At 43.5% G+C, this 27,083-nt stretch overlaps 1 protein-coding gene across 3 annotated transcripts in view; it reads right to left on the bottom strand.

The window, feature by feature from the left end:
* ube2kb (ubiquitin-conjugating enzyme E2Kb (UBC1 homolog, yeast)) overlaps positions 1-26,877 on the bottom strand; it is an 84,151-nt gene extending 57,274 nt beyond the window's left edge. Inside the window, exons 1-2 of one of the 3 annotated variants that reach the window (XM_085968950.1) lie at positions 26,738-26,877; positions 16,333-16,421 (exon numbers count right to left, since the gene is read on the bottom strand). In XM_085968950.1, the coding sequence (XP_085825076.1) occupies positions 16,333-16,421; positions 26,738-26,862 (214 nt within the window). In that variant the 5' untranslated portion in view covers positions 26,863-26,877. Of the gene's footprint in view, positions 1-16,332; positions 16,427-26,343; positions 26,602-26,737 lie in introns of those variants that run through there. The other 2 variants (XM_085968941.1, XM_085968955.1) reach the window with 2 other exon arrangements.
* Positions 26,878-27,083: the final 206 nt, after the last annotated feature.

Below are 27,083 nucleotides of genomic sequence, written 5' to 3'. Positions count from 1 at the left end.
CTGTTTCACCTAGAAGGAATGTTTGGGACCCTGGACAGTGGGAAGGGAAGAGGTGAAAGGGCAGGTGTTGCATTGGAAGGTGCCGTGGGAACGATAGCAGGTGATGGAGGGAACAGTCCCTTCGGAATGCTGAAAGGGAGGGGAAGAGAAGATGTGTTTGGTGATGGCATCGCGCTGGAGGTGGTGAAAATGGCGGTGGATAATCTGTTGAACGTGGAGGCTGGTGGGGTGGAAGGTTAAGACAAGGGGAACCCTATCGTGGTTCTGGAAGGGACGAGAGCAGAAGTGCAGAAAATGACATGGATACGGGTGAGGAACAGGTCAACTACAGTTGAGGGGAATCAATTGAGGAGAAAGGAAGACATATCCAAAGCACAGGTGTGGAGGGTGGCATCGTCAGAATAGATGCAACCGAGACGGAGAAACAGGGAAAATGAAATAAAGTCCTTACATGAAGCAGTTTGGGAAGAAGTGTAATCAAGGTAGCTGTGAGAGTCAGTGGGCTTATAATAGACATTGGGTGACAGCCAATCCCCAGAAATGGAGGGGGAAGTTGAGGAAGGGAATAGTTGGAGATGCGACCATGTGAAAGCAAAGGAGGGGTGGAAATTTGAAGCAAAGTTGATGACATTTTCCAGTTCTGGGTGAGAGCAGGAAGCACATAGTCATCAATATACCGGAAAAAGTAGTGAGGGAGGGGACCTGAATAGGGCTGGAACAAAGAATGTTCCACGTATCCCACAAAAAGGCAGGCCTAGCCAGGTCACATACGGGTTCCCATAGCGACACCTCTTATTTGGAGGAAGTGAAAGAAGTCAAAAGAGAAGTTGTTCCATGCGAGAACATGTTCAGTCAGGCAGAGGAGGGTGGTGGTGGTGGATGGGGACTGGTTGGGCCTCTGTTCAAGGAAGACGCTGAGGGCCCGCAGACAATGTTCCCCGTAATTTTTTTTGGGTGTGCGGCCCCATTAAGGGGCTGCATGGTCCATTCACTTTTGCGCATGCGCAAAACTCTTAACATTAAACGAGCCGGTCCCGGGCTGCACAGGACCGGCCGAGACCTGGCCTGCCGCGTTTAGAGGGAACATTGCCCGCAGACCATCCTGGTGGGGGATGGAGGTCCATGCTGAAAAGGAGACGTTAGGACCAGGAAACTGTTAAAGTGGCAGAGGGTATCAGGAGAGTTGCAGATGAAGGTCAGAAGAGACTGCACAAGGGTAGAAAAAAAAAGTGGAGATAAGAAGAAATAAGTTCCGTGGGGCAAGAACAGGCTGAAACGATGGGTTTACCAGGGCAGTCCCATTTGTGGATCTTGGGAAGGAGATAGAAGCGAGCAGGGTTGGGGGACTGAGGTTGGAGGCCATGGGGGGGGGGGGGGGGGGGGGGGGAAGAAAGAGAGGGAGGGCGCGTGGGAGATCTCCAGAAGAGAAATAAAATGGGAGTAGCATGGTGAGGCATGGTGTCTCAACCCCATGAAGAGATGGAACACAAGTTTGATACCTCATTCCACTGCATAACGAGCCTCAATCATTACTATGGGGAAATGCCAGGCAACTGTCTATGGGAAGAGTCATTACCAGGTTTATTTGAGCACTCCTAGCCATCTAAAAAAAGCCCTAGAAGAATGCTTAGAAGCACATCCCCCACCCACTCGCACTTTATGCTTGGTCAAGGGAGAAAAAGCAGAATTCATACCCTTAAAGTAAATTAAAAATTAAAAATAATCACTACATACTCTTCTCCATGCTGTGTCACAAGAGTAGTTGGGGTGAATGGCATAGATGCATTTAAGGGGCGGCTACATAAGTACATGAGGGAGCAGGAACAGAAGGATAGGGTGAGATAAAGTAAGGTGGGAGGAGACTCACATGTAGCACAGAACTATTGGGCCGAATGGCATGTTTCTGTGCTGTACATTCTATATAATGTCATGATATTCAAGTAAACGGGTAAATTCAGTGCAACTAGAGCTGAGCAACTCTTGCAGGCAACATCACAGAATTAGAACAATAGCGTTAGAGCCCTATCTGTAACTTGTACCCGCTTCAGGAATGGCTCCACACCGGGAAGTGCTGCATTTAAATTTACTCTAAAGATTCATCACACCATCTCACATTGCTCCTTACTCAACAAAACGGCAGATTTTTTTTATTTTTTTAAATAAACCTTCCACCATATTCTCAGTTACCGTTCAATACTATTGTCGTGTGATCATGGTAAAAAGGTAGTTTCCACGTACAGACTTGCTCACCTATGAACCAAAATCAGTACTCTTACAGATTCCATGATTGGAATAACATGCTTGGGATTAACAACTACATACTAACTGGAGAGCCACTGCCATTCTATCAAAATCTCCTGGCTCTTTCACAAAGGTGGAAAATACCTTGCTGTCAGACCAATCAATACAGGCTAAAACTTATTTACAGGGTGAATTTATATATAAATGAACCAACACTGACCTCTGATGTAGACCACTTTCAACCTTTCTCCAATTTAAGCAACATCCATTAACCCCAACATTACCTGTCTGTCAACCAACTTTCTATACCCATGTGCTTAATTTTTTGTAACAAGCCTCCTCTGAGACACTCAAGAGCACAATACAGGAAACTTTGTGTTATCCGGAAGCTCGAGCCACCAGCAAAAATCAGGAGCCGTTTTGTTAGGTTTTTTTCCTTCTCGTGGCTTTTTTTTCCCCCCCAACAGTCAGGCTCTGGAAAGTCTCTCTGAAGCTGTTGCTAAGCTACAGAGACGCTTCCAAGGTACAGGCTGACTGTTTAGAAGCTGTTGCTAAGCAACAGTGTTTGTTGTCAGATACGGAGATGAAAAGCTCCGTATGCTTCAACATTAACGCTGGTGTGTCCGGCAGTTTTGAGGGAACGGCAACAGCTCGGTCCCGTCGGTGCCGGATAGCACAAAGTTTCCTGTAGTTTAGAAAAAATCAGTCCACAATGGGGTTAAATACTCGATGTATTTCTTACACAATTTGATAAGCAACAGATGAGAGTTTTGAATAGACCTTCATAATGCAATGTTGTATGTGGATAACATTTCCAGTCTAACTACACAGTTCAAATCTCCAGCCAAAACTAAAGCCTATGGGACTATTCCCCAGGCAACATTCGAAAGTGATGTCAGAGATTAAAAGTGACGTTGGCACAAGGGAAGCAGCTGATTGGTAAGTAGGACCAGTAGGACCTGGTGAGTATTTCTAAGGTCCAGTCGTTAAAGTAAAAAAGTAAGGCCTCTAGTTTAGAGCAAGTAGTGTTTAAAGTGAAGCAAGGTCCCTAGTGTATTTAATATTCTTTAATTTAAAGGAAGTAAAGGGGGTAAATTAAGGGTAGGACCTGGCAGGGCAGCTCAGAGTGCTCCTCCTGTGCTATGTGGGAAGTCAGGGACACTTTCGGTGTCCAGGAAGTGTCTCCAGCTGCAGCTACTCGCGTTTCAGAGCTGGAGCTGCGGCTGGAGTCTCCGCGAGGCTGAGATCTTCGTGGATAACACATTTAACGAGGTGGTCACACCACAGGTAAAGAGTGCACAGGCAGACAGGAAATGGGTGACCACCAGATAGAGTAAAAGAACTAGGAAGGTAATGCAGGAGTCCCCTGGGTCCATCTCCCTCGCCAACAGATTTTCCGTTTTGGATACTGCTGGGGGAGATGGTTTCTCAGAGGAATGCTGCAAGAGCCAAGTCCGTGGCACTGCTGCACAGGAGGGGAGGAAAAAGAGTGGGAGAGCAATAGTGATCGGGGATTCTATCGTAAGGGGAACAGATAGACGTTTCTGTGGCCACAGACGTGACTCCAGGATGGTATGTTGCCTCCCTGGTGCCAGGGTCAAGGGTGTCACTGAACGGCTGCAGGGCATTCTGAAGGGGGAGGGTGAACAGCCAGAGGTTGTGGTCCATATCGGTACCAACATAGGCAGAAAGAGGGACAAGGTCCTGCAAGCAGAATATAGGGAGCTAGGAAATAAATTAAAAAGCAGGACCTCAAAAGGTAGTCATCTCAGGATTACTCCCAGTGCAACGTGCTAGCGAGAGCAGAAATAGGAGAATAGACCAGATGAATGCATGGCTGGAGAGATGGTGTAGGAGGGAGGGATTTAAATTCCTGAGGCATTGGGACCGATTCTGGGGAAGGTGGGACCTGTACAAGCTGGACGGGTTACACCTCGGCAGAAACGGGACCAACATCCTCGCAGGGGGGTTTGCTAGTGCTGTTGGGAAGGATTTAAACGAGTTTGTCAGGGGGCTGGGAACCTAAGTGTGGGCCCAGAACAGAGAGAAACAAAGCTGGAAGAGCAAGTTAGAAAAGTCAGCAAAACTAGTAGGGAGCAGAAACAAAGGCCAACAGTAAAGTGGGTCAAAGTGCAGAAAAATATTAAACAGGCAAAGTTGAAGGCACTTTATGTAAATGCATGTTGCATTTGCAACAAGGTGGATGAATAAATGGCAATAATAGAAGTAAATGGGTATGATATAATTGCCAATAGAGAGACATGGTTGTAGCGTAACCAAAGCTGGGAACAGAATGTTCCAGGGTACTCAACATTTAGGAAGGACAGACAAAAAGGAAAAGGAGGTAGCGTAGCGCTGTTAATAAGGGATGAGATCGGTACAGCAGAGATAAAAGATCTTGGCTTGGCAGATCGTGATGTAGAACTGGAATCAGTTTGGGTGGAGCCAAGAAACAGCAAAGGGCGGAAAACATTGGTGGGAGTTGTGTACAGGCCACCAAACAGTAATGGTAATGTAGGGCACTGTATCAATCAAGAGATTAGAAGTGCATGTAACAAGGGCAATATGGTAATCATGGTGGAATTTAATCTACATATTGACTGGGCAAATCAAATTACCACTAATGGTGTGGAGGATGAATTCTTGGAATGCACGAGAGTTGGTTTCCTGGATCAGTATGTGGAGGAACCAACCAGGGAACAGGCTATTCTGGATCTGGTACTGTGTAATGAGAAAGGGCTAATCAATAATCTTGTGGTAAAGGGGCCCTTAGGGACAAGTGACCATAATATGATTGAATTTTACATTAAGTTTGAGAGTGATGTAGTCCAATCTGAAACTAAGGTCTTCAATCTAAACAGAGGAAACTACAAGGGTATGAGGGACAAGTTGGCCATGGTAGATTGGGAGACTACACTAAAAGCTATGAAGGTGGACATACAATGGCTAACATTCAAGGAAATAATGCATAATTTGCAACAAACATATTCCTCTAGGGCATAAAAACCCAAAAAGGAAAAAAGTGATCCAACCATGGCTAACAAAAGAAATTAAAGCTAGTATTAAGTCAAAGGAGTCAAAGGAGGAAGCTTATAAAGTTGCCAGAAAAAGTGGTCAGCCTGAGGATTGGGATTGTTTTAGAAATCAGCAAAGGAGGACCAAGAAATTGATAAAGGGAAAATGAGCACAAACTAGCGAAAAATATAAAAATGGATTGTAAAAGCTTCTATAGGTATGTGAAAAGGAAAAGACTGACAAAGGTAAATGTAGGTCCTTTACAGTCAGACGGGACAATTTATAATGGGGAATGAGGAAATGGCAGAGAAATTAAATAAATACTTTGTTTCTGTTTTCACGGAGGAAGACATAAAAAGCCTCCCAGAAATAAGAGAAAACCAAGGGTGTGACGAGATTGAGGAACTTAAAGAAATTATTAGTAAAAAACAGTACTAGCAAAATTAATGGGACTAAAAGTCAATAAATCCCAAAGACCAGATGACCTACATCCTAGGGTTTTGAAAGAGGAGGCCATTGGAATAGTGGACGCACTAGTTGTCATCTTCCAAAATTCTATAGATTCTGGAACAGTTCCTGCAGATTGGAGGATAGCAAATGTAACTCTGCTATTGAAGAAAGGAGGGAGAGAGAAAACAGGGAACTACAGACCTGTTAGCCTCACATCAGTAGTTGGGAAAATGCTGGAATCTATTATAAAGGATGCAATAACTGGGCACTTAGAAATTAATAACAAGATTGGGCCGAGTCAACATGGATTTATGAAAGGGAAATCCTGTTTGACAAACTTAATGAGTTCTTTGAGGATGTAACTAGTGGAGTAGACAAAGGGGAACCGGTAGATGTGATGTATCTGGATTTTCAGAAGGCCTTCGATAAGGTCCCACACAAGAGGTTGGTGAACAAAATTAGGGCACATGGAATTGGGGGTAATATACTAGCATGGATTGAGAATTGGTTAACAGGCAGAAAACAAGGAGTAGGGATAAACGGGTAAAATTTGCTGATGATACAAAGCTAGGTGGCAGTGTCAGTTGCGAAGAGGCTTCAAGGGGATCTCGACAGGCTCAGTGAGTGGGCGAGAACATGGCAGATGGAATATAATGTGGATAAATGTGAAGTTATCCACTTTGGTAGAAAAAACAGAAAGGCAGAGTATTTCCTAAATGGTGAAAGATTGGGGAATGCGGATGTTCAAAGGGACCTGGGTGTCCTTGTACATGAGTCACTGAAAGTGAATGTGCAGGTGCAGCAAGACATTAGGAAGGCAAATGGTATGCTGGCCTTCATTACAAGAGGATTTGAGTACAGGAATAAAGAAGTCTTACTCCAATGATATAGGGCCTTGTTGAGGTGACACAACTGGAGTACTGTGTACAATTTTGGTCTCCTTACCTAAGGAAGGATATACTTGCCATAGAGGGAATGCAATGAAGATTCACGAGATTGATTCCCGAGATGGCAGGACTGTCATATGAGAAGAGATTGAGTAAACTAGGCCTGTATTCTCTTGAATTCAGAAGAATGAGAGGGGATCTCATTGAAGCATACAAAATTATTACAGGGCTTGATAGGATGGATGCTGGGATAATGTTTCCCTTGGCTGGAGAGTCTAGAACCAGGGGCCACAGCCTCAGGATAAAGGGTAGGCCATTCAGGACTGAGATGAGAAGAAATGTCTTCACACAGAGGGTGGTGAATCTTTGGAATTCTCTACCCCAGAGGGCTGTGGAGGCTCAGTCATTGGGTATATTCAAAACAGAAGTCGATAGATTTCTGACTAGTAAAGGCATCAAGGAATATGGCGATGGAGTCGGTGAATGGAGCCGAGGCAGAGGATCAGCCATGATCTCATTGAATGGCAGAGCAGGCTCGAAGGACCGAATGGCCTACTTCTGCTATTTATGTTCTTAATGTAAATCCGGTTATTTATCATGTATGATTAACACAATGATGCAGACTACTGCAGAGAAGGTGGATGAGCGGGTGCTCTCACATCATGCAGGTTTCACATACCCTGCTAAATGCCATAACCATGTAATATTCAATTTGCACTCAAAGCAAAGCCCCTGTACAGTGACTACGTTCTAGATCAACCAAACTGGCCAAATCTCAAATAGTACATCTCCAGGTCTCCATTTTGAAAATAGAGAAGGAAAGACAGCTTCCATATTAACTACAGTCATCCCCTTCCTTCTACAATCTACAGGCTTTAAAAACCCAAGGTTCTGGTTACCTGACCATCACTTCTCGTTTTACCTGACCTTCTCATTGAATTATAGAAATGATAGAAAGAAAGGCTTGCATTTATATACAGGAAACTTTCGATTAACCGGCCCTTAGATAACCGGAAATGTGGGTTAACCAGCAAAATTCAGGAGTAGGTTCAGGTAACTTTTATTACTTGCCTTGCTCCATGTGTTGCTGTGCAAGGGTGTGGCTGCAGCTGTTGCTAAGCTACAGAGACGCTTGCAACTTGTGGCCATTGTTTTGAACCTGTTGCTAAGCAACAGGGTTTGTTGCTTTCAGCTCCGTATCTTTTACTACAGCGTTCGGTTATCCGGAATTTTTGATGAACCGGCACCACGTCGGTCCCGTCCGTGCCGGATAAAAGAAAGTTTCCTGTAGCGCCTTTCACGACCGCCAGACGTCTCAAAGCGCTTTACAGCCAATGAAGTACTTTGAGTGTAGTCACTGTTGTAATGCGGGACAATACAGCACAAGGAGGCCATTCGGCCCATCATGCCCGTGCTGGCTCTTTGAAAGAGCTATCCAATTAGACCCATTCCCCAACAATTTTTTCCCCTTCAAGGATTCATCCAATTCCCTTTTGAAAGTTATTATTGAAACAGCTTCCACTACGTTTCAGGCAATGCATTCCAGATCATCATAACTCTGTAAAAAAAAAATTGTCATCTCACCTCTGGTTCTTTTGCCAATTACCTTAAATCTGTGTCCTCATAACTGAAGTCCTGCATTCCTGGTACCATTCTAATAAATCTCCTCTGCACTCTCTCAGGCCTCAACATCCTTCCTAAAATGTGGTGCCTAGATTTGGTCACAGTATTCCAGCTGGGGCCTAACCAGTAAAGTTTTAGCATAACTTCCTTGGCTTTGTACTCTATGCTTCTGTTTATAAAGCCATGGATCCTATACGCTTTAACAGCCTTCGCAACTTGTCCTGCCACCTTCAAAGATTTATGTACATGTACACCCCACAGGTGAATGTGCTCCTGCATCCCCTTTAAAATATTTCGTTTATATTGCCTCTCCTCATTCTTCTTACCAATGCATCACTACACACTTCTTTACATTAAATTGCATCTGCCCTCAATGTTCTCCGTAATTCATTTTGGGTGCACAGCCCCTTTAAGGGGCTACGTGGCCTAGTTACAGTTTCGCACATGCACGAAATTTAACATTGAAAAAGCCGGTCTTGGTCTGCACGGGTCCAGCAGAGAGCTAAACGGCTGTGCAGCTTAGAGGGAAGATTGTCTGCAATGTGTCTACTCATTTCACCAGTCTGTCTTTGTCCTCCCAAAATCTGTTACTATCCTCCTCACTGTTAAATACATTTCTGAGTTTAGTGTCATCTGCATACTTTGAAATTATGCCCTGTATACCAAAGTCCAGGTCATTAATATATAAATGAAAAAGAGCAGTGATCCAAATACAAACCCTTGGGAGGGGAGGGGGGGGGGTATCACTGTATACCTCTCTCCAGTCTGAAAAACAACTGTTCACCACTACAGTCTGCTTTCTGTCTCTTAGCCAATTTCGTATCCATGCTGCCACTAATCCCATGGGCTTCACGATCAGCACATTAAGCACAGACAAGGGTGGAACCTGGGCCACTCCTCCTCTGTGGGGCTCTCTACCACATCGAGTGAGATGAACTAACATACCATAGGCTGGGGTAGAACCTCGGCTTTTCCTGGTCTGTGGGACTCTCCACCACAGCGCACAAGATCAGCTAACTCGGCAGAGGTCAAGAATGGAACCTGACCCTTCCTGCACTCTGTGGGACCAAGTGCCACACAGGGTGAGAACAGCTAGCTCAGCACAGGCCGGGGATGGATCCTGGGTCCATCCTGCTCTGGAAGATGTGATATAATGTAGAGAAATGTGTATTTATCCACTTTTGGCAGGAAAAATAGAAAAGCAGAATATTTAATAAAAAGGAGAGACTAGGAAATGTTGGTGTTCAGAGGAACCTGGATGCAAGCAAATAGTATTTTAGGCTGTATTACAAAGGGATTGGAGTATAAGAGTAAAGAAGTCTTACTTGCAATTATATAGGGCCTTGGTGAGACTACACCTTGAGGTACTGTGTACAGTTTTTGGTCTCCTTACCTAAGGAAGGTTCACTAGACTGTGTCCTGGGATGGGAGGATTGTCCTATGAGGAGTGATTGAGTAGACTAGATCTATATTCCCTAGAGTTTAGAAGAAATGAGAGGTGATTTCATTGAAACATATAAAATTCTTAAGGGGCTCAACAGGGTAGATGCTGGGAGAATATTTCCCCTGGCTGGGGAGTCTAGAACTATGAGCCACAATCTCAGAATAAGGGGTCGGCCATTTAGGACTGAGACGAGGAGAAATTTCTTCACTCAAAAGGATGTGAATCTTTGGAATTCTCTACACTGGATGGCTATAGATGCTCAGTCATTGAGTTTTTTTAAGACAGAGATCGATAGTTTTTGTATATGCAGGGAATCAAGGGATATGGGGATAGGGCAGGAAAGTTGAGGTAGATGATCAGCCATGATCCTATTGAATGGCGAAGCAAGCTCAAAGGGCCTACTTCTACTCTTATTTCTTATGTACCACACCGGGTGAGATCAGATAACAACACAGGCCAATGATGGAACCTGGGCCCTTTATGCACTGTTTTTTTTTTTTAATTCACTCATAGGATGTGGTCGTCACTGACACGGTCAGCATTTATTGCCCAGCCCTAATGGCCCATGGGAAGGTGGTGGTGAGCTGCCATCTTGAACCTCTGCAGTCGTGAGGTGAGGGTACTCCCACAGTACTGATAGGGAGGGAGTTCCAGGATTTTAACTCAGCGACAATAAAGGAACAGCGATATATCTCCAAGTCAGGATGGTGTGTGACATGGAGGGGAACTTGCAGGTGGTGGTGTTCCATGCACCTGCTACCCTTGCTCTTCCAGGTGGTAGAGGTCGCGGGTTTTGGGGGGGGGGGGGGGGGGGGGGGTGATGTCAAAGAAGCCTTGGCGAGTTGCTGCAGATAATATACACTGCAGCCACAGTGCGCCATTGGTTGAGGGAGTGAATGTTTAAGGTGGTGGATGGGTGCCAATCAAGTGAGCTGCTTTATTATGGATGGTGTCGAGCTTCTTGAGTGTTGTTGGAGCTGCACTCATCCAGGCGAGTATTCCATCACACTCCTGACTTGGGCCTTGTTGATGGTAGAAAGGCTTTGGGGAGTCGGAAGGTGAGTCACTTGCCGCAGAATACCCAGCCTCTGACCTGCTTTTGTAGCCACAGTATTTATGTGGCTGGTCCAGTTAAGTTTCTGGTCAATGGTGATCCCCAGGATGTTGATGGTGCAGGATTCGGCAATGGTAATCCCAATGAATGTTATGGGGAGGTGGCTAGACTCTCTCTTATTGGAGATGGTTACTGCCTGGCACTTAAGGCACAAATGTTACTTGCCATTTAACACCCTAAGCCTGAATGTTCTCCAGGTCTTGCTGCATGCGGGCATGGACAACTTCATTATCTGAGGAGCTGCAAATGGAACTGAACACACTGCAAACATCAGCAAACATCCCCACTTCTGACCCTATAATGGAGGGAAGGTCATTGATGAAGCAGCTGAAGATGGTTGGGCTGAGGACACTGCCCGGAGGAACTTCTGCAGTGATATCCTGTGGCCGAGATGATTTGGCCTCCAACAACCAAACCATCTTCCTTTGTGCTAGGTATGACTCCAGCCAGTGGAGAGTTTTCCCCGATTCCCATTGATTTCAATGTTACTCGTGCTCCTTGATGCCACACTCGGTCAAATGTTGCCTTGATGTCAAGGGCAGTCACTCTCACTTCACCTCTGGAATTTTGCCCATGTTTGGACCAAGGCTGTAATGAGGTTTGGAGCAGAGTGGTCCCAGCGGAACCCAAACTGAGCATTGGTGAGCAGGTTCTTGGTAAGTAAGTGCAGCTTAATAGCACTGTCGACAACAACTTCCATTACTTTGCTGATGATCGAGAGTAGGCTGATGGGGCAGTAATTGGTCAGATTGGATTTGTCCTGCTTTTTGCAGACAGGAAATACCTGGGCAATTTACCACTTTGTTGGGTAGATGCCAGTGTTGTAGCTGTACTGGAACAGCTTGGCTAGAGGCGTGGCTAATTCTGGAGCACATCACAAGTCTTCAGCCGTTTCTTGATTTCACTTGAAGTGAATTGAATTGGCTGAATACTGGCTTCTGATGGGGATCCAAGGAGGAGGCCAAAATGGATCATCCACTTGGCACTTCTGGCAGAAGATGGTTGCGATCACTTCAGCCGTGTCTTTTGTACTCACGTGCTGCGCTCAGCCATCATGGAGGATGGGGATGTTCATGGAGCCTCCTCCTCCAGTTAGTTGTTTAAATTGTCCACCACCACGCACGACTGGATTTGGCAGGACTGCATTGCTTTGATCTGATCCATTGGTTGTGGGATCGCTTAGCTCTGTCCAGATCATGCTGCTTCTGCTGTTTAGCATGCATGTAGTCCTGTGTTGCAGCTTCACTAGGTTGGAACTGCATTTTTAGATACACCTGGTGCTGCTCCTGGCATGTTCTTCTACACTCTTGAACCAGGGTTGGTCCCCTGGCTTGATGGTAATGGTAGAGTGAGGGATATGCCGGGCAGAAGGTTATAAATTGTGGTGGAATACAATTCTGCTGCTGCCCCACAGCACCTCATGGATGCCCAGTTTTGAGCTGCTAGATCTGTTCTGAATCTATCCCATTTAGCACGGTGGTAGTGCCACACAGCACGATGAAGTGGTGTCCTCAGTTTGAAGACGGGACTCCGTCTCCACAAAGACCGAGGTGGTCACTGCTACCAATACTGGCATAGACAGATGCCTCTGCGACAGATAGATTGGCAAGAACGAAGTCAAGTACGTTTTTCCCTCATATTGGTTCTCTCACCACCCATCACAGGCCCAGTCCGGCAGCTACGTCCTTCATGACTCGCCCAGCTCGGTCAGTAGTGGTGCTACTGAGCCACTCTTGGTGATGGACATGTACTAGTCATAGAGTCATAACAGCACAGAAGGAGGCCATTTGGCCCATCGAGTCCATGCCAGCTCTCTGTAGAACAATCCAGTCAGTCCCATTCCCCCACTCTATCCCCGTAGCCCTGCAAGTTTATTTCCCTCAAGTGCCTATCCAGTCTCCCCTTGAAAACATTGTGTCTCCGTTTGCACAACTTCCGGCAGCAGCGAATTCCAGGTCATCATCACTCTGTGTAAAAGTTTTCCCTCACATTCCCCCAGTATCTCTTGCCCAAAACCTTAAATCTGTGTCCCCTAGTCTTTGTACCATCAACTAGTGGGAATAGCCTTTCCCCATCTAGCCTATCCAAAGCCATCATAATCTTGTACACCTCTATCAAATCACCCCTCAACCTCCTTTGCTCTAATGAAAACAAATCCAGCTTCTTCAACCTGTCCTTGTAGCTAAGATTCCCCATCCCTGGAACCATTCTGGTAAATCTCCTCTGCACTCTCTCAAGTGCCTTCACATCCTTCCTAAAGTGTGACCAGAATTGGACGCAATACTCCAGTTGTGGCCTAACCAGCATAACTTTTCTACTTTGTACTCAATACCTCTATTTATGAAGCCCAAGATCCCATATGCTTTGTTAGCCACTCGCTCAATATGTCCTGCCACCTTCAGGGACCTATACACATTAACTCCCAGGTCCCTCTGTCCCTACACACTCTTTAAAACTGTGCAATTAAGAGTATATTGCCTCTCCTTGTTCCTTCTGCCAAAATGCATCACCTCACACTTCTCTGTATTAAATTCCATCTGCCACTTGTCTGCCCTTTCTGCTAGCCTTTCTAAGTCCTGTTGAAGTCGATTGGTATCATCACTGTTTGCCACACCCCCAAGTTTGGCATCATCTGCAAATTTAGAAATTCTACTCTGTATTGCAATATCCAGGTCATTTATATATTAAAAAAAGCAGTGGCCCCAGCACTGACCCTTGGGGAACACCACTGTACCATCCTCCAGTCTGAAAAACAGCCATTTACCACAACTCGCTGTTTTCTGTCCTTAAGCCAATTCCTTATCCAAGCTGCCACTGACCTACCTATTCCATGAGCCTCAATTTTGTTAACCAGCCTTTTATGTGGTACTTTGTCAAACATCTTCTGAAAATCCATACTACTCCTGCTGAGATCAGCTAACTCAACACAGGCAGAGGATTAAGCCTGGGATTTTCCTGTTTTGTGTGGCTCGGTACCAATACGAGTGAGATGAACTAACATACCCAAGGTCATGGAAGGAGTCTGGGGCCATCCTGCTCTGTGTGGCTCAGTACCACACCAGGTGAGACCAGCTAACTCAGCACAGGCCAGGGATGGTACTTGGGCTGTGTGTGGCTCAATGCCACACCGGGTAAGATAAGCTAACTAAGCACATGCTGTGGATGGAACTTGTGCCTTTCCTACTCTCTTGTTCCTTTCAATTGGATTGTATTATGGGGCTTGGCACTTCACCTAGTTTTTTCAATCTAAAGAAAAACATGAATTTAATCCTCCATGGTAAGTGTTCAACAAGTACAGGAAACTTTGTGCTATCCGGCACCGATGGAACCGAGCTGTTGCCGTTCCCTCAAAACTGCCGGACACACCAGCGTTAATGTTGAAGCATACGGAGCTTTTCATCTCCGTATCTGACAACAAACACTGTTGCTCAACAACAGCTTCTAAACAGTCGGCCCGTACCTTGGAAGCGTCTCTGTAGCTTAGCAACAGCTTCAGAGAGACTTTCCAGAGCCTGACTGTTGAAAAAAAAAAGCTACGAGAAGAAAAAAAACCTAACAAAACAGCTCCTGATTTTTGCCGGTGGCTCGAGCTTGCCGGACACTTAGCCTCCGGATAACACAAAAAGTTTCCTGTATTTGGATGTTTATAAAGTAGTAAGCAACATGTTCACGCTGCTTCTCCATTTAATTGGGGTGGGGCAGAGAAGGAACATAAGAATTTAGTCTTAAAAGTTAAAGTCAAACCCAAACCCAATGGGACATACATCAACTGCAAACATAGAATTTACAGCCATTTACATAGAATTTCAACCCATCATGACTGTGCCACATCTTCAACTGGAGCTACCTACTCTAGTCCCATTTGCTTTCTCTTTCTTCATAATTTTGTTCTTCCTTCTCAAATGCTTAACCAGATCCCTTGTAAATGATGCTATAGTTTCAATGTCATTAACTACTTGTGATAAAGTATTCCATGTTGTAATCTATTTTTTTTTAATTTTTTTTTTTTAATTCTAGCTTCCCCTTTCATTCTTCATGATAATTTTTTTTAATTTATTCATGGGATGTTGGCGTCGCAAGGCCAGCATTTATTGCCCTCGAGAAGGTGGTAGTGAGCCACCTCTTGAACTGCTGCAGTCCATTGTAGCAAGTTTTATGATACGGCAGAGTGGCTTACAGAGGGCAGTTAAAAGTCAATCGCATTGCTGTGGGTCTGAAGTCACATATAGGCCAGACCGGGTAAGCATGGCAGGTATCCTTCCCTAAAAAAGGACATTAGTGAACCAGTTGGGTTTTTACAACAATCCGGTAGTTTCATGGTCACCATTACTGATGCTAATTTTTAATTCCAGATTAACCGAATTTAAATTCTCCAACTGCTGTGGTGGGATTTGAACTTAACTCCGGATTATTAGTCCAGGCCTCTGGATTACTAATCCAGTAACAACCACTATGCTACCGTATGCACTACTGAAACCATTTCCCATCGTCAACCAGTGGAAATAAACTTGGTGAAAAAGCCCCATTTTTTCCCCCAAGCCTTGCTTCATGACTAACCTCACATTTCTGACATTATAACAAATCTTCACTTCTATGATTCTAATATCTTTCCTATAATGGGCAAGGTGTAAAAAACAGCAATGAGATAAATGCCCAGATAATCTATCTTTGGTGATGTTGGTTAAGTAATAAATGTTGGCCAGGACAATAGGAGAAACCCTCTTGCTCTTCTTCGAATAGTGTCATAGGATATTTTACCTCCACCTGAGAAGGCAGACAGTGCCTTGGTTTAATGTCACATCAAAAAGACAGCATTGCTAGCAGTGCAGCACTCCTTCAGGATTGCACAAAAATTTTGGCCTTCATTATGTGCTGCTCCCACTGACACAAGGCTGATTATATATACACACACATAAGCACATTCACTTTATCTATACACAAGATTTCCTCAAAAAAAATTATACTGAAGCTCAACCTGCCCTTTACAAATCCATGTTGATTGTTTCTGATTAGCCCATGTCTTTGAACGTGTACACTAATTTCATTGCGTGTTATGGACTCTAGACACTCAACTATAACTGAGATGAGACTAATTGGCCTATGGTTTGCAGGGTTATCCTATTCCCCTTTCTTAACAGGGATGTAACATTTGCCATTGTCCCATCCTTTGGGACAATTCACATTTTCAAAGATTTCTGGAAAATGATGATTAGTGCCTCTGCTATTTTCCCCCAACACCCTTCAATGTCTTAGGATATGTACCATCTGGGCCTGATGACTTTTCTATTTTAACCCCATTTTTTCAAACACACATGAATGACTACTAGGTCTTCCAAAAAAGCTGCAACATAAGCTAGTTTAAGATTAATTTCAGATAATTTAACAAACCTTTCCTCTACAAAAATTGGTCACTGAAGAGTTATCTTTTTTTTCTGCTAACCTTCAAGGATATGCAAAATAATTTTAAAACTAATTAAGGTACAACACACACATTAGTTAATTTAATTTATTATTTAATGTTCAGAGCTAGAATTTCACAGAATATCACTGGCACTTACCTTCATATGGTGTGTCAGGAGGCCCTGCAATCTCCCCTCTCAATTCTGTAAAGTTTTCATCTACAAGTTCTACTTTTATTTGATTCTTGCTGGTCTTCAAAAGAAAAAGAAAAAAACAGGGTAAGTTAAGTTCCAAAACACTAGAGTAACAACTGTACTGTATGAATTTTTTTCTCCTTCTCTGATCACATTGATATTGTATTAGTCAGAGAAAGCTAGCTGCAGACAGACCATGCTAATTAACCTTAACTTCATAAATAAGAATGAAATACAACATGATTTCAGAATCTACAGTCAACTGAATTGTACTGCAGCAAATTTCTCAGACTTGCTGGTGGATTACCAGGTTTCACTATTTTAGAATGTATTTTTACTTACTGAAATATTCAAGGTGTAACTTTTTTTTTTAATAAAGTATTTAAAGTTGCATTGCTTTTGTATTAACCCTGCTCAGAGGTTCTGAGATTTGGAGTTCATTAAACGGAGCTACAAATATAATAACTACAACAAAAAACACAGTAAAAAAGGTATAAAGTCAAAGGTCTCTTGACTAAATGACATTTAGGGATATTTTAGCCATGTTCAGAAAAGAGCACATTTTACCATCAAGGCCTCTTTAAAAAGTTAAAATGAATTTGGATTAATACCCTTTGGCGATATTTTGAAATTTTTGTTTAAATGGAAAGTACTGAGGATGCCATCAATGGTAACAGGCTGGAGAGTCACGGAGTCAGACAGTACGAGAGAGAGATAAAGATAAGAAAAGACTTTAACTCAGGATACCTCAGCAATCTCTTAGTTTCAACTTTGCACTTTCAACTAGCTTCTTCAGCATACAATCTTCAAAGATCCAGAAATCACGATAACACTGGTATCATTCTATGCTTTGGTCTAAATTTAACCCCAGTCCCTCCAGTATGGCAGGTAAGAATTCTACCACAACCACCAATGTTAATCCCATCAGTCTGTATACAACAGGCATTACTCAATTAGGCCCACAAATTTACAGTAACCGAGGAAACAAAATGCTATTTTAGTACACTAGATTGAGATTTTTTTCTATGTAGTGGGCATTGCATTCAACAATTCCATGAAAATCAGAAATTCACTGGCCTTGCTCAGTAGTTTTGAATTGTTCCAGTTTCTAACAAAGTAACTCTCGCTAACATTCTCATCACCTCTCCACTGGCTGGTCTTTGTAATTCCAACAATGAATCTACAAAGTTAGTGGTCCTTCTATGCTTCCAATAATTCAATTGGTAAATATCCACTGTCAAATCAATAATCTGTGCTAAATGTATTAATCTCAGCTGGGGTGTCAGTATTATTGGGCATGGGAACGGGGAAAATGAAAAAAAAAATTTGCAATTCCTGTTCATTATCCAGTTACCACACAAAAGTGGGTCTGAAACCACCATAAGAACAGGAATAGGATCATACTTGGCCGAATTGCTAGCCCTCACACATCCCAGTTTAGTACCCGCTAACAGTTATAGCCTCAGCTTTCACATGGGAATATACTGAGGGCTGCTGACACCGGTTGAGCCAGCATGTATTCATGAGCGAGGATAAAACAACAAGGTATATCTGATCTTTCAGCAACTTATTAAGCCATTAGAAAACCTAATGAAAAGTTGTAGGAAATAAGTAAACTGTTTTTGAATATTTGTTAGTTTTGAATATTTGAGAGCGCATTCATGCTACATTGATAGAAATTGGGGCAAAATATCGAGATCACTTCGGATTTGGAGGCTCCACTTACACGGCCATCTGCAAAATTGATCTGGGCACAAAGGGATGGATTTGGTTGTGTGTACATTGTGACGTTACAAACAGCTAGATAAATTTTGGAAGCATTAAAATTATTTTTATTATAATGAGGGGGGGTTGCAGCCAACAGGGCAGCGATATCCGGGATTTGTAAAAATGTTTCCTCACTCGGCCTATGGCCAACGTTCTGCAATTTGGGTCTGAAACCACAAGAGCAGGAGTAGGCCATTTTGGCCTTTTGAACCTGCTCCGCCATTCAATAAGATCATGGCTGATCTATCTCCGCCACTCTCCTGCACTATTCCCCATATCCCTCGATTCCCTTAATATTTAAAAATCTATCGATCTCTCAATGACAGCCTCCACAGCTCTCTGGGGTAGAGAATTCCAAAGATTTACCACCCTCAGAGTGAAGAAATTTCTCCTCATCTCAGTCCTAAATGGCCGACCCCTTATTCTGAGACTGTGATCCCTGGTTCGAGACTCTCCAGCCAGGGGAAACAGCCTCCCTGCATCTACCCTTTCAAGCCCTGTAAGAACTTTGTATGCTTCAATGAGATCACCTCTCATTCTTCTAAACTCTAGAGAATATAGGCCTAGTCTACTCAATCTCTCCTCATTGGTTCCTGGGATGGGGGGATTGTCCTGTCTGGTGAACCTTTGTTGCACTCCCTCTATGGTAAGTATATGCTTCCTTAAGTAAGGAGACCAAAACTGTACACAATATTCCAGGTGTGGTCTCACCAGGGCCCTATATAAAATTGCAGCAAGATGTCTTTACTCTTGTACTCAAATCCTCTTGTAATAAAGGCCAACATACCATTTGCCTTCTTAATTGCTTGCTGTACCTGCATGTTAACTTTCAGTGATTCGTATACAGGTCCCTCTGAACACCAACATTTCCCAATCTCTCACCATTTAAAAAATACTGCATTTCTATTTTTCCTACCGAAGTGGATAACTTCACATTTCTCCACATTATATTCCATTTGCCATGTTCTTGCCCACTCACTTAGCTCGTCTATAGCCCCTTGAAGCCTCCTTGCATCCTCCTCACAACTTACATTCCCACCCAGCTTTGTATCATCAGCAAACTTGGATATAATACATTTGGTCCCCTTATCCAAATCATTGATATAGATTGTGAATAGCTGAGGCTCAAGCACTGATTCTTGCGGTACCCCACTAGTTACAGCCTGCCAACCCAAAAATGACCAGTTTATTCCTACTCTGTTTTCTGTCTATTAACCAATCCATGTTAATATATTAACCCCAATCCCATGAGCCCTCATTTTTGTTTAATAACCTCTTGTGTGGCACCTTATCGAATGCCTTCTGGAAATCCAAATACACCACATCGATTGGTTCCCCCTTATCTATTCTGCTAGTTACAACCTCAAAACTAAGATTTGGCAAACACGATTTCCCTTTCATAAATCCATGTTGACTCTGCCCAATCCTATTATTATTTTCTAAGTGCCCCGTTACCACATCCTTAATAATAGATTCTAGCATTTTCCCTACTACTGATGTCAGGCTAACTGGTCTGTAGTTCACCGTTTTCTCTCTCCCTCCTTTCTTAAATAAATATAGTGAGGTTACATTCGCTACTTTTCAATCCGTGGGAACCATTCCAGAATCTGTGGAATTTTGGAAAATGACAACCAAAGCAACCACTATCTCTATACAGATGCTGTTTCGACAATTGGGTCTGCGCATCAATTCGATCTGCCACTGGTCGTCTTTACACACCTTCTTTAACATTGCTGCAAGGCAAAGCGGTGATGCTGAAGATGGTATGTGAATGCAGTATAAAAAACAAAACGGGAAAAAATGAATTATGGGAGCCTTGTTCAAGGTTTTTTCAAATGCATCTTGCACAGTGCGCATCTAACATATTTTGTGGAAAATATCAAATCACAGCTGAGCAATTTTTTGAAGTATACAAAAAGAAAACCAGCCATTTTCTGCTGATTATTTTGACCTTGAGGATAACCTCATCTCTTCCCAAGAGATGGCAAACACCTGCCAATTTATGGAAACTTCCAACATCAATTAGCCTCTAACTGACCTCAGGATGTGCTTATTAGATGACTTCTCCACAGGGTTTACCTGAGAGGTTTTAAAGAGACAGACCAGGTTAGCAACTAAAGATCACTAAGGGAGATCAGCTAAGAACGTAAAAATTAGGAGTAGGGGTAGGCCATACGGCCCTACGAGCCTGTTCCAGCATACAATAAGATCAAGGCTGATCTTCGAAATCAACTCCACTTTCCCGCCCGATCCCCATATCCCTCAATTCCCCTAGAATCCAAAAATCTATATCTCAGCCTTCAAAATACTCAACGATTCAGCATCCACAGCCCTTTCGGGTAAAGAATTCCAAAGATTCACAACCCTCTGAGGGAAGAAATTCTTCCTCATCTCAGTCTTAAATGGCCGACCCCTTATCCTGAGACTATGCCCCCTAGTTCTAGACTCTCCAGCCAGGGGAAACACCCTCCCTGCATCTCCCCTGTCAATCCCCCTCAGAATCTTGTGTTACAATGAGATCACCCCTCATTCTCCTAAACTCCAGAGCAATAGCAATGTGTGTAAAATGAAGTCCTCAGTCAATTATAGTCATTTTTAGGATTTAAAACTATTTTAGTACGGTTTTATATTGAATATACTGTAAGAACACTGTAAACTGGGTCCTTAAATTGTGTTTTAAGTAGAACAGTGAAGGAAATGGTGGAATATATCTAGAAAATTTTAACTAACTAAATATGAGCTAACTTTCAGTTTAGATAAACTGAAAAAGAAAGCAGCTTAGTTGGCAAGTGACAATGAGTTTCTCGTTCTTGTGAATTCCAGGAACATTGATGTACCAGCAACATTTTTGATTGAAATTTATCTTTGCTAAATAAAACAATTGGTCAGAATAACTTTAAAAAGGAGAGAAAATAGTACTGTTATTTTGGAGTCAAAATTTAATCAGAATTCAATGCAGGAGACTAGATTTGAAAATACCAACCGAATAGATAGGCTGGAGGTAGTTTTCTTTGGAAAAGAGGAGACTTAATTGAGGTGTATAAAATTATGAGGGGCCTAGACAGTGGATAGGAAGAACCTATTTCCCTTAGCAGAGAGGTCAATAACCGGAGCATAGATTTAAAGTAATTTGTCGAAAGATATGAGGGGAGTTGAGAACTTTTTTCACCCAGAGGGTAGTAGGGGTCTGGAACTCACTGCCTGAAAAAGGTGGTAGAGGCAGAAACCCTCATCACATTTATAAAGTACTTGGATGTGCACTTGAAGTGCTGAAAGTGGGATTAGGCTGGATAGCTCTTTTTCGGCCAGCACAGACACAATGGCTGAATGGCCTCCTTCAGTGCCGTATCTTCTATGATTCTATCAAATTCAGAATCATGTCAGTAATATGATCAAACAGAAAATCAGCATTCAATAATAGCTACATTAGTTTAATTACACTAAAAAAGTGCCAAATTATAAAATAGCCCGGAGCTAAAAATCAGACTAACATATCTTTCCTTTACAACAACAACAACCTTTAACATAGTAAAATGTCCCAAAGCACTGCACAGGAGTATTATAAGACAAAAAATTTGACACCAAGCCACGTAAGGATAAATTAGGGCAAGTGACCAAAAGCTTGGTCAAAGAGGTAGGTTTTAAGAAGAGTCTTAAAGGAGGAAAGAGGTGTAGTGAGGCGGAGAGGTTTAGGCAGGGAATTCCAGAGCTTAGGGCCTAGACAACAGAAGGCACGGCCACCAATGGTTGAGCGATTATAATCAGGGATGCTCAAGAGGACAGAATTAGAGGAGCGCAGATACCTCAGGGGATTGTGGGGCTGGAGGAGATTAGAGATAGGGAGGGGTGAGGCCATGGAGGGATTTGAAAACAAGAATAAGAATTTTGAAATCGAGGCACTGCTTAACCAGGAGCCAATGTAGGTCAGCGAGCACAGGGGAGATGGGCGAACGGGACTTGGTGCGAGTTAGGACATGGGCAGCCAAGTTTTGATGACCTCAAGTTTACGTAGGGTGGAATGTGGGAGGCCAGCCAGGAGTGCGTTGGAATAGTCAAGTCTAGAGGGAACAAAGGCATGGATGAGGGTTTCAGCAGTGGATGAGCTGAGGCAAGGGCGGAGACGGGCGATGTTACGGAGGTGGAAGTAGGCGGTCTTGGTTATGCAGCGGATACGTGGTCAGAAGCTCATTCCAGGGTCAACTATGACACCAAGTTGCGAACAGTGTGGTTCAGGCTCAGACAGATGTTAGGGAGAGGGATGGAGTCAGTGGCTAGGGAACGGAGTTTGTGACAGGGGCTGAAAACAATGGCTTCGGTCTTCCCAATATTTAATTGGAGAACATTTTTGCTCATCCAGAACTGGATGTCGGACAAGCAGTCCAACAATTTAGAGACCGTGGAGGGGGTCGAAAGAGATAGTGAGGTAGAGCTGGGTGCCATCAGCATACATGTGGAAACTGACGCTGTGCTTTTGGATAATGTCGCCAAGGGGCAACATGTAGATGAGATATAGGAGGGGGCCAAGGATAGATCCTTGGGGGACACCGGAGGTAACAATGCGGGAGCGGAAAGAGAAGCCATTGCAGGTGATTCTCTGGTTACGATTAGATAAATAAGAATGGAACCAAGCGCGTGCAGTCCCACCCAGCTGGACGACGGTGGAGGTGCGCTGGAGAAAGATGGAGTGGTCAACCCTGTCAAAGGCTGCAGACAAGTCAAGAAGGACAAGGAGTGATAGTTTACCCTTGTCACAGTCACAAAGGAAATTTATCTTGCAATAATTTATGCATCACACAACTGACATTTCCATAGTACTTTTCACAAAAAGGTCTCAGTGTTCTACAGCGTGGTGGACAGTAAGTGGACACCGAGCAGAAGGGAGATAGGGAAAAAAGGGTTAGGAGGGGCAAAAGCACAGCTGGAGAAGGGTCTTCAAGACCGTTTAAAAGTAGGGATGGCAAGGTGAAGATGCTGAAGGAGAGAGTTCCAAAGAGTGGTGGCAAAGTAGCTAAAGAACAAGTAAGCTAGCGTTGAAGCAATGGAGGGTGCATGTGGGATCATATAACTGGAGGAGATCAGAGGCAAGAAGGGGCAATCTTTAAAGGCGAAGATGAGAATCTTAAATTCATCTCTGGGGCACGAGGACCCAGAAGCACTTGACATGGATGGGGAATATAGGGAGTATATGGGTAATATAGGGAGTATGGGTGAGAACGTGGCCTGTGGTGTTCTGGGTGAGCTGCTATTTAAGGGGGCTGAAAACAGAGCACTGGAAGAAATCCAACCATAGTCACTTTTTAAAAGCTGCTACAAAGTCAGTATGTTACAATGGTAGAAATAAGTTTTGAATTGTGAAATTGAATTTGTAAAATCATTTTCCTGTTAAAGCCTGGATTGTCTTAAGTCCTGAACAGCAAGCACATCATACCCATATCCAAAACAGAGTAGATGAACACTTCTGGAGAAAAACTAAGACTTTAGAAGTAAAATACAGCTATTATGTTGTACTTTCAAAACAGCATTTCCTTCTTAGCTGTTGACTTTCAAAGAGTCTAAAATTTCAGCAATGACTTTCTATGAGAGCTGACCCAATCAGATCATAAGGAATTTTAGAACAAAGTGACAAGAGACTAATAAAATCCCACTGTGCAGCATTAGTGTCAAATTGTTATTAATAAATATAGCTTTAGATACTTGATTACTTTTACTAACACATACAATCTACCAATTTAAGTGTGCAAGCTACTATTCAGACCAAATGAAAAGCCTCATCACACCTCTGGAGAAATGTCTCAAAGCATTTGATATACAATAAATGACTTTTCAAGTACAGTGCTTGTCTTTATATAGGCAATGCAATACTTGTGCACTTATGTTAAGGGTACTCCCAGAAATTTTTCACAGTAAGCACGGTGCATCATGTAGCTAGCATACATTGCCCAAAACTCAAAGTATGAGCTTGTACCTATGTCCTCATTGGAGGAAAGGCATATAGTTTGGTTAATAAAGACAAAAGTAATAAAAGTGTTATGCTTCGCTCACTCACATAGCACTCTTAATTCTGAGTCATAAAGTTGTGAATGCAAGGCCTACTCCATCCTAGGCTGAAACTCCAGTGCAGTACTGAGGGATGCTGCAATGTCAGAGGTGCAATCTTTCAAATGAGATGTTAAACTGAGGTCCTGTCTGGCTGTTCAGGGGAACATAAAAGATCCCAAGATACTATTCATAGAAGATCAGGTAGTTCTCCCAATGTCATAGCAATGTTGCTACCTCAGCCAACATCACTAAAACTCTAATACAATAGCAAAATACTGCGGATGCTGGAAATCTGAAACAGAAAACGCTGGAAACACTCAGCAGGATCACTAAAACACAGTTCAACCAACTATCTATTCATTTCATTTGCTGTTTTGTGGGACCTTGTGCACAGCTGGTATTCACATTTATGAAACATTTTTGGGATATCCTGAAGTTGTAAACCGTACATAAAAATGAAGTTCATTTTTCTCTTTTAAAGAATCGGTGTCATATTTAACCCTGAAATGAGCTTCCGACCACATATCCGTGCCATAACTCCCATTTCCATCTCTAACATCGGCTGCATCAGTTCATCTGCTGCTGAAACCCTCATCCATGCCTTTGTTACCTCTAGACTTGAGACTTCCAACGCACTCCTGGCTAGCCTCCCACATTCTACCCTATGTAAACTTGAGGTCATCCAAAACTCGGTTGCCCGTGTCTTAACTCGCACCAAGTCCCGTTCACCCATCACCCGTGTTTGCTGACCTGCATTGGCTCCCGGTTAAGCAACACTTCAATTTTAAAATGTTCATCCTCGTTTTCAAATCCCTCCATGGCCTCGCCCCTCCCCATCTCTAAGCTCCGCCAGCCCCACAACCCACCCCACCCCCAACCACCCTGGAGATAGCTACGCTCCTCTAATTCTGGCCACTTAAAATCAGCGATGCTCACTCAACCATTAGCTGCCTAGAAATTCCCTCCCCAAAACTCTGCCGCTCTTTCCTCCTTTAAGACACTCCTTAAAACCTACCTCTCATCTGCCCTAATATCTCCTTGTGGCTCGGTGTCAAATTTTGTTTTATAATGCTCCTGTGAAGCCCCTTGGGATGTTTTACTACATTAAAAGGTGCCATGCAAGTACAAGTTGTTGTTAGGGTTACATATTTGTAGTAATGTGTAGTACAAAGTGGTGATGCAAGCAGATATAAATCTTGGAACTATAAAAAGGGTTCTATGCAGCATACTGTGTTAGTATTAGTACTCCAAAGAGATAAACAATTGATTATTACCAATGTTTTATAAACTGTTTAAAATATACAGCAAAATGCTATTTGCAAGAGAAATTAGGCACCAGTTAAAGGCTTAAATATATACAGAGACAACCAAGTTTTTACCTCAATTCAGTATGTCTACTGCAGAGATTCAAATTCATAACTACCAAACTTTATACTGCAGTTTTGCTTAATCCTGTCATTGAACTGCATTGCTGTACTTTTTTTTAAAAAAGAAGAAAACTGAAGCTAGTTATAATGGAGGAAGTGTTACAGTCTGAAATCAAAAACATGCTAATATAGCAAAATAACGAAATGTCCATAGTGGAAACCCGATATCACCCAACCAGACGATGTCATCTGATACTATTACAGTTCTAAACAAAGGGAAGTGCAAGAATGAAAATTAGCAGAAAAATATAAATAAATTAAATAAAATTGCACATCCCAATCCCACCCAACACATGAGCTCAACCACACTAAACGTACCCGTTTAACAAAATCATTGTGGAGGTGTCTCGTAAGATCCCCCTGCCCAGTCCTGTGGTGTAAGAATGTTACACACCTACAACCCCTAGCAACAACCTGGGTGCTTAAGGCATCACCCAGACCTCCTGAAATCCGGCATTTCAACCTCTTCACCGCGGTTCATTTCAACCAGACCGTCCCCACGACGCCGTTAAACGGCAGATTTGACGTTTCAAACATCTTTTTTTTTTAATGACCTGTGATATGTGAGCCGCGAAACCGCTCCCCGGACTTTCCCGAACCGCCTCTGGCGCCTGTCCGTCACCCCGGTCCCGTGTCCATCACCATGAACTCCCCACTCTCTCCCTCTGCTCCCCGTTGGCGGCCTGTCAACGAAGGGAAGGTGAAAGCGGATTAGGGAAGAGGGGGTTGGGGCGAGTCTCACCTCTTCGCTCTTCAAGACCTCCTTAAACTCTCGTTTAATTCGCTGCACTGCGATATTGGCCATTTCGCGACGCGCTGCTCGGCCTCGGCTCAGCCTTCCTTACAACATCAGACTATCAGCACGGCCAAAATGGCGGCGCTTCCGCGCAGGCGCACTCCAGCTCTGTGTCCGGCGAATCGGTCCGCAAGAAGCGCGAGCGCCGGGTCCGGGCTCGCGGCTCACTGGCTGACTCGAAAATGTTGCAATATGCTACCCTGCTCTAATCTTCATTCAGTAGACTTAGGCCGCCAGTAGTACTGCCCAGTGTACACCTGGATAGGGCCAAACCTTCACCCCCTCACCCGCACCTGTGTCAGATGACATCTACTGCAGGTCCACCTGTCATAATACTCACCCACTTATTCCCTCGACCTGTTGATGTAGTTCATATCCGACAAGCTTATTGCAGCTCAGTGAGGAGGATATGTTACGTATCGTGGAGGCCATATGCATCTGACGGCAGCCATTGCTTGCGTCCATCTTTGCACCCCAACCCTCGCTCTTATCTCATGAGTGTTCATGAAAAGAATCCAGTTTGTTAATCACCAGGCTCTGCTCAAAGTGATATCTACCCACCTCCCTTCGTCGCTAGTTCTGAATTGTTCACTCAGTTTCATTGGTGGGATAAATTCTCCAGCTGTAGAATTGTATGTTTATCGATCATTAAGTCGAGAGCAAAATGTCAACCTTTATATTCCGGT

The sequence above is a fragment of the Somniosus microcephalus genome, chromosome 2 (assembly GCF_052327205.1).
Source record: "Somniosus microcephalus isolate GS21.2 chromosome 2, FLI_Smic_1.0, whole genome shotgun sequence".
Lineage (NCBI taxonomy): Eukaryota > Metazoa > Chordata > Chondrichthyes > Squaliformes > Somniosidae > Somniosus > Somniosus microcephalus.
This window is presented reverse-complemented; position numbering and strand designations above follow the sequence as displayed.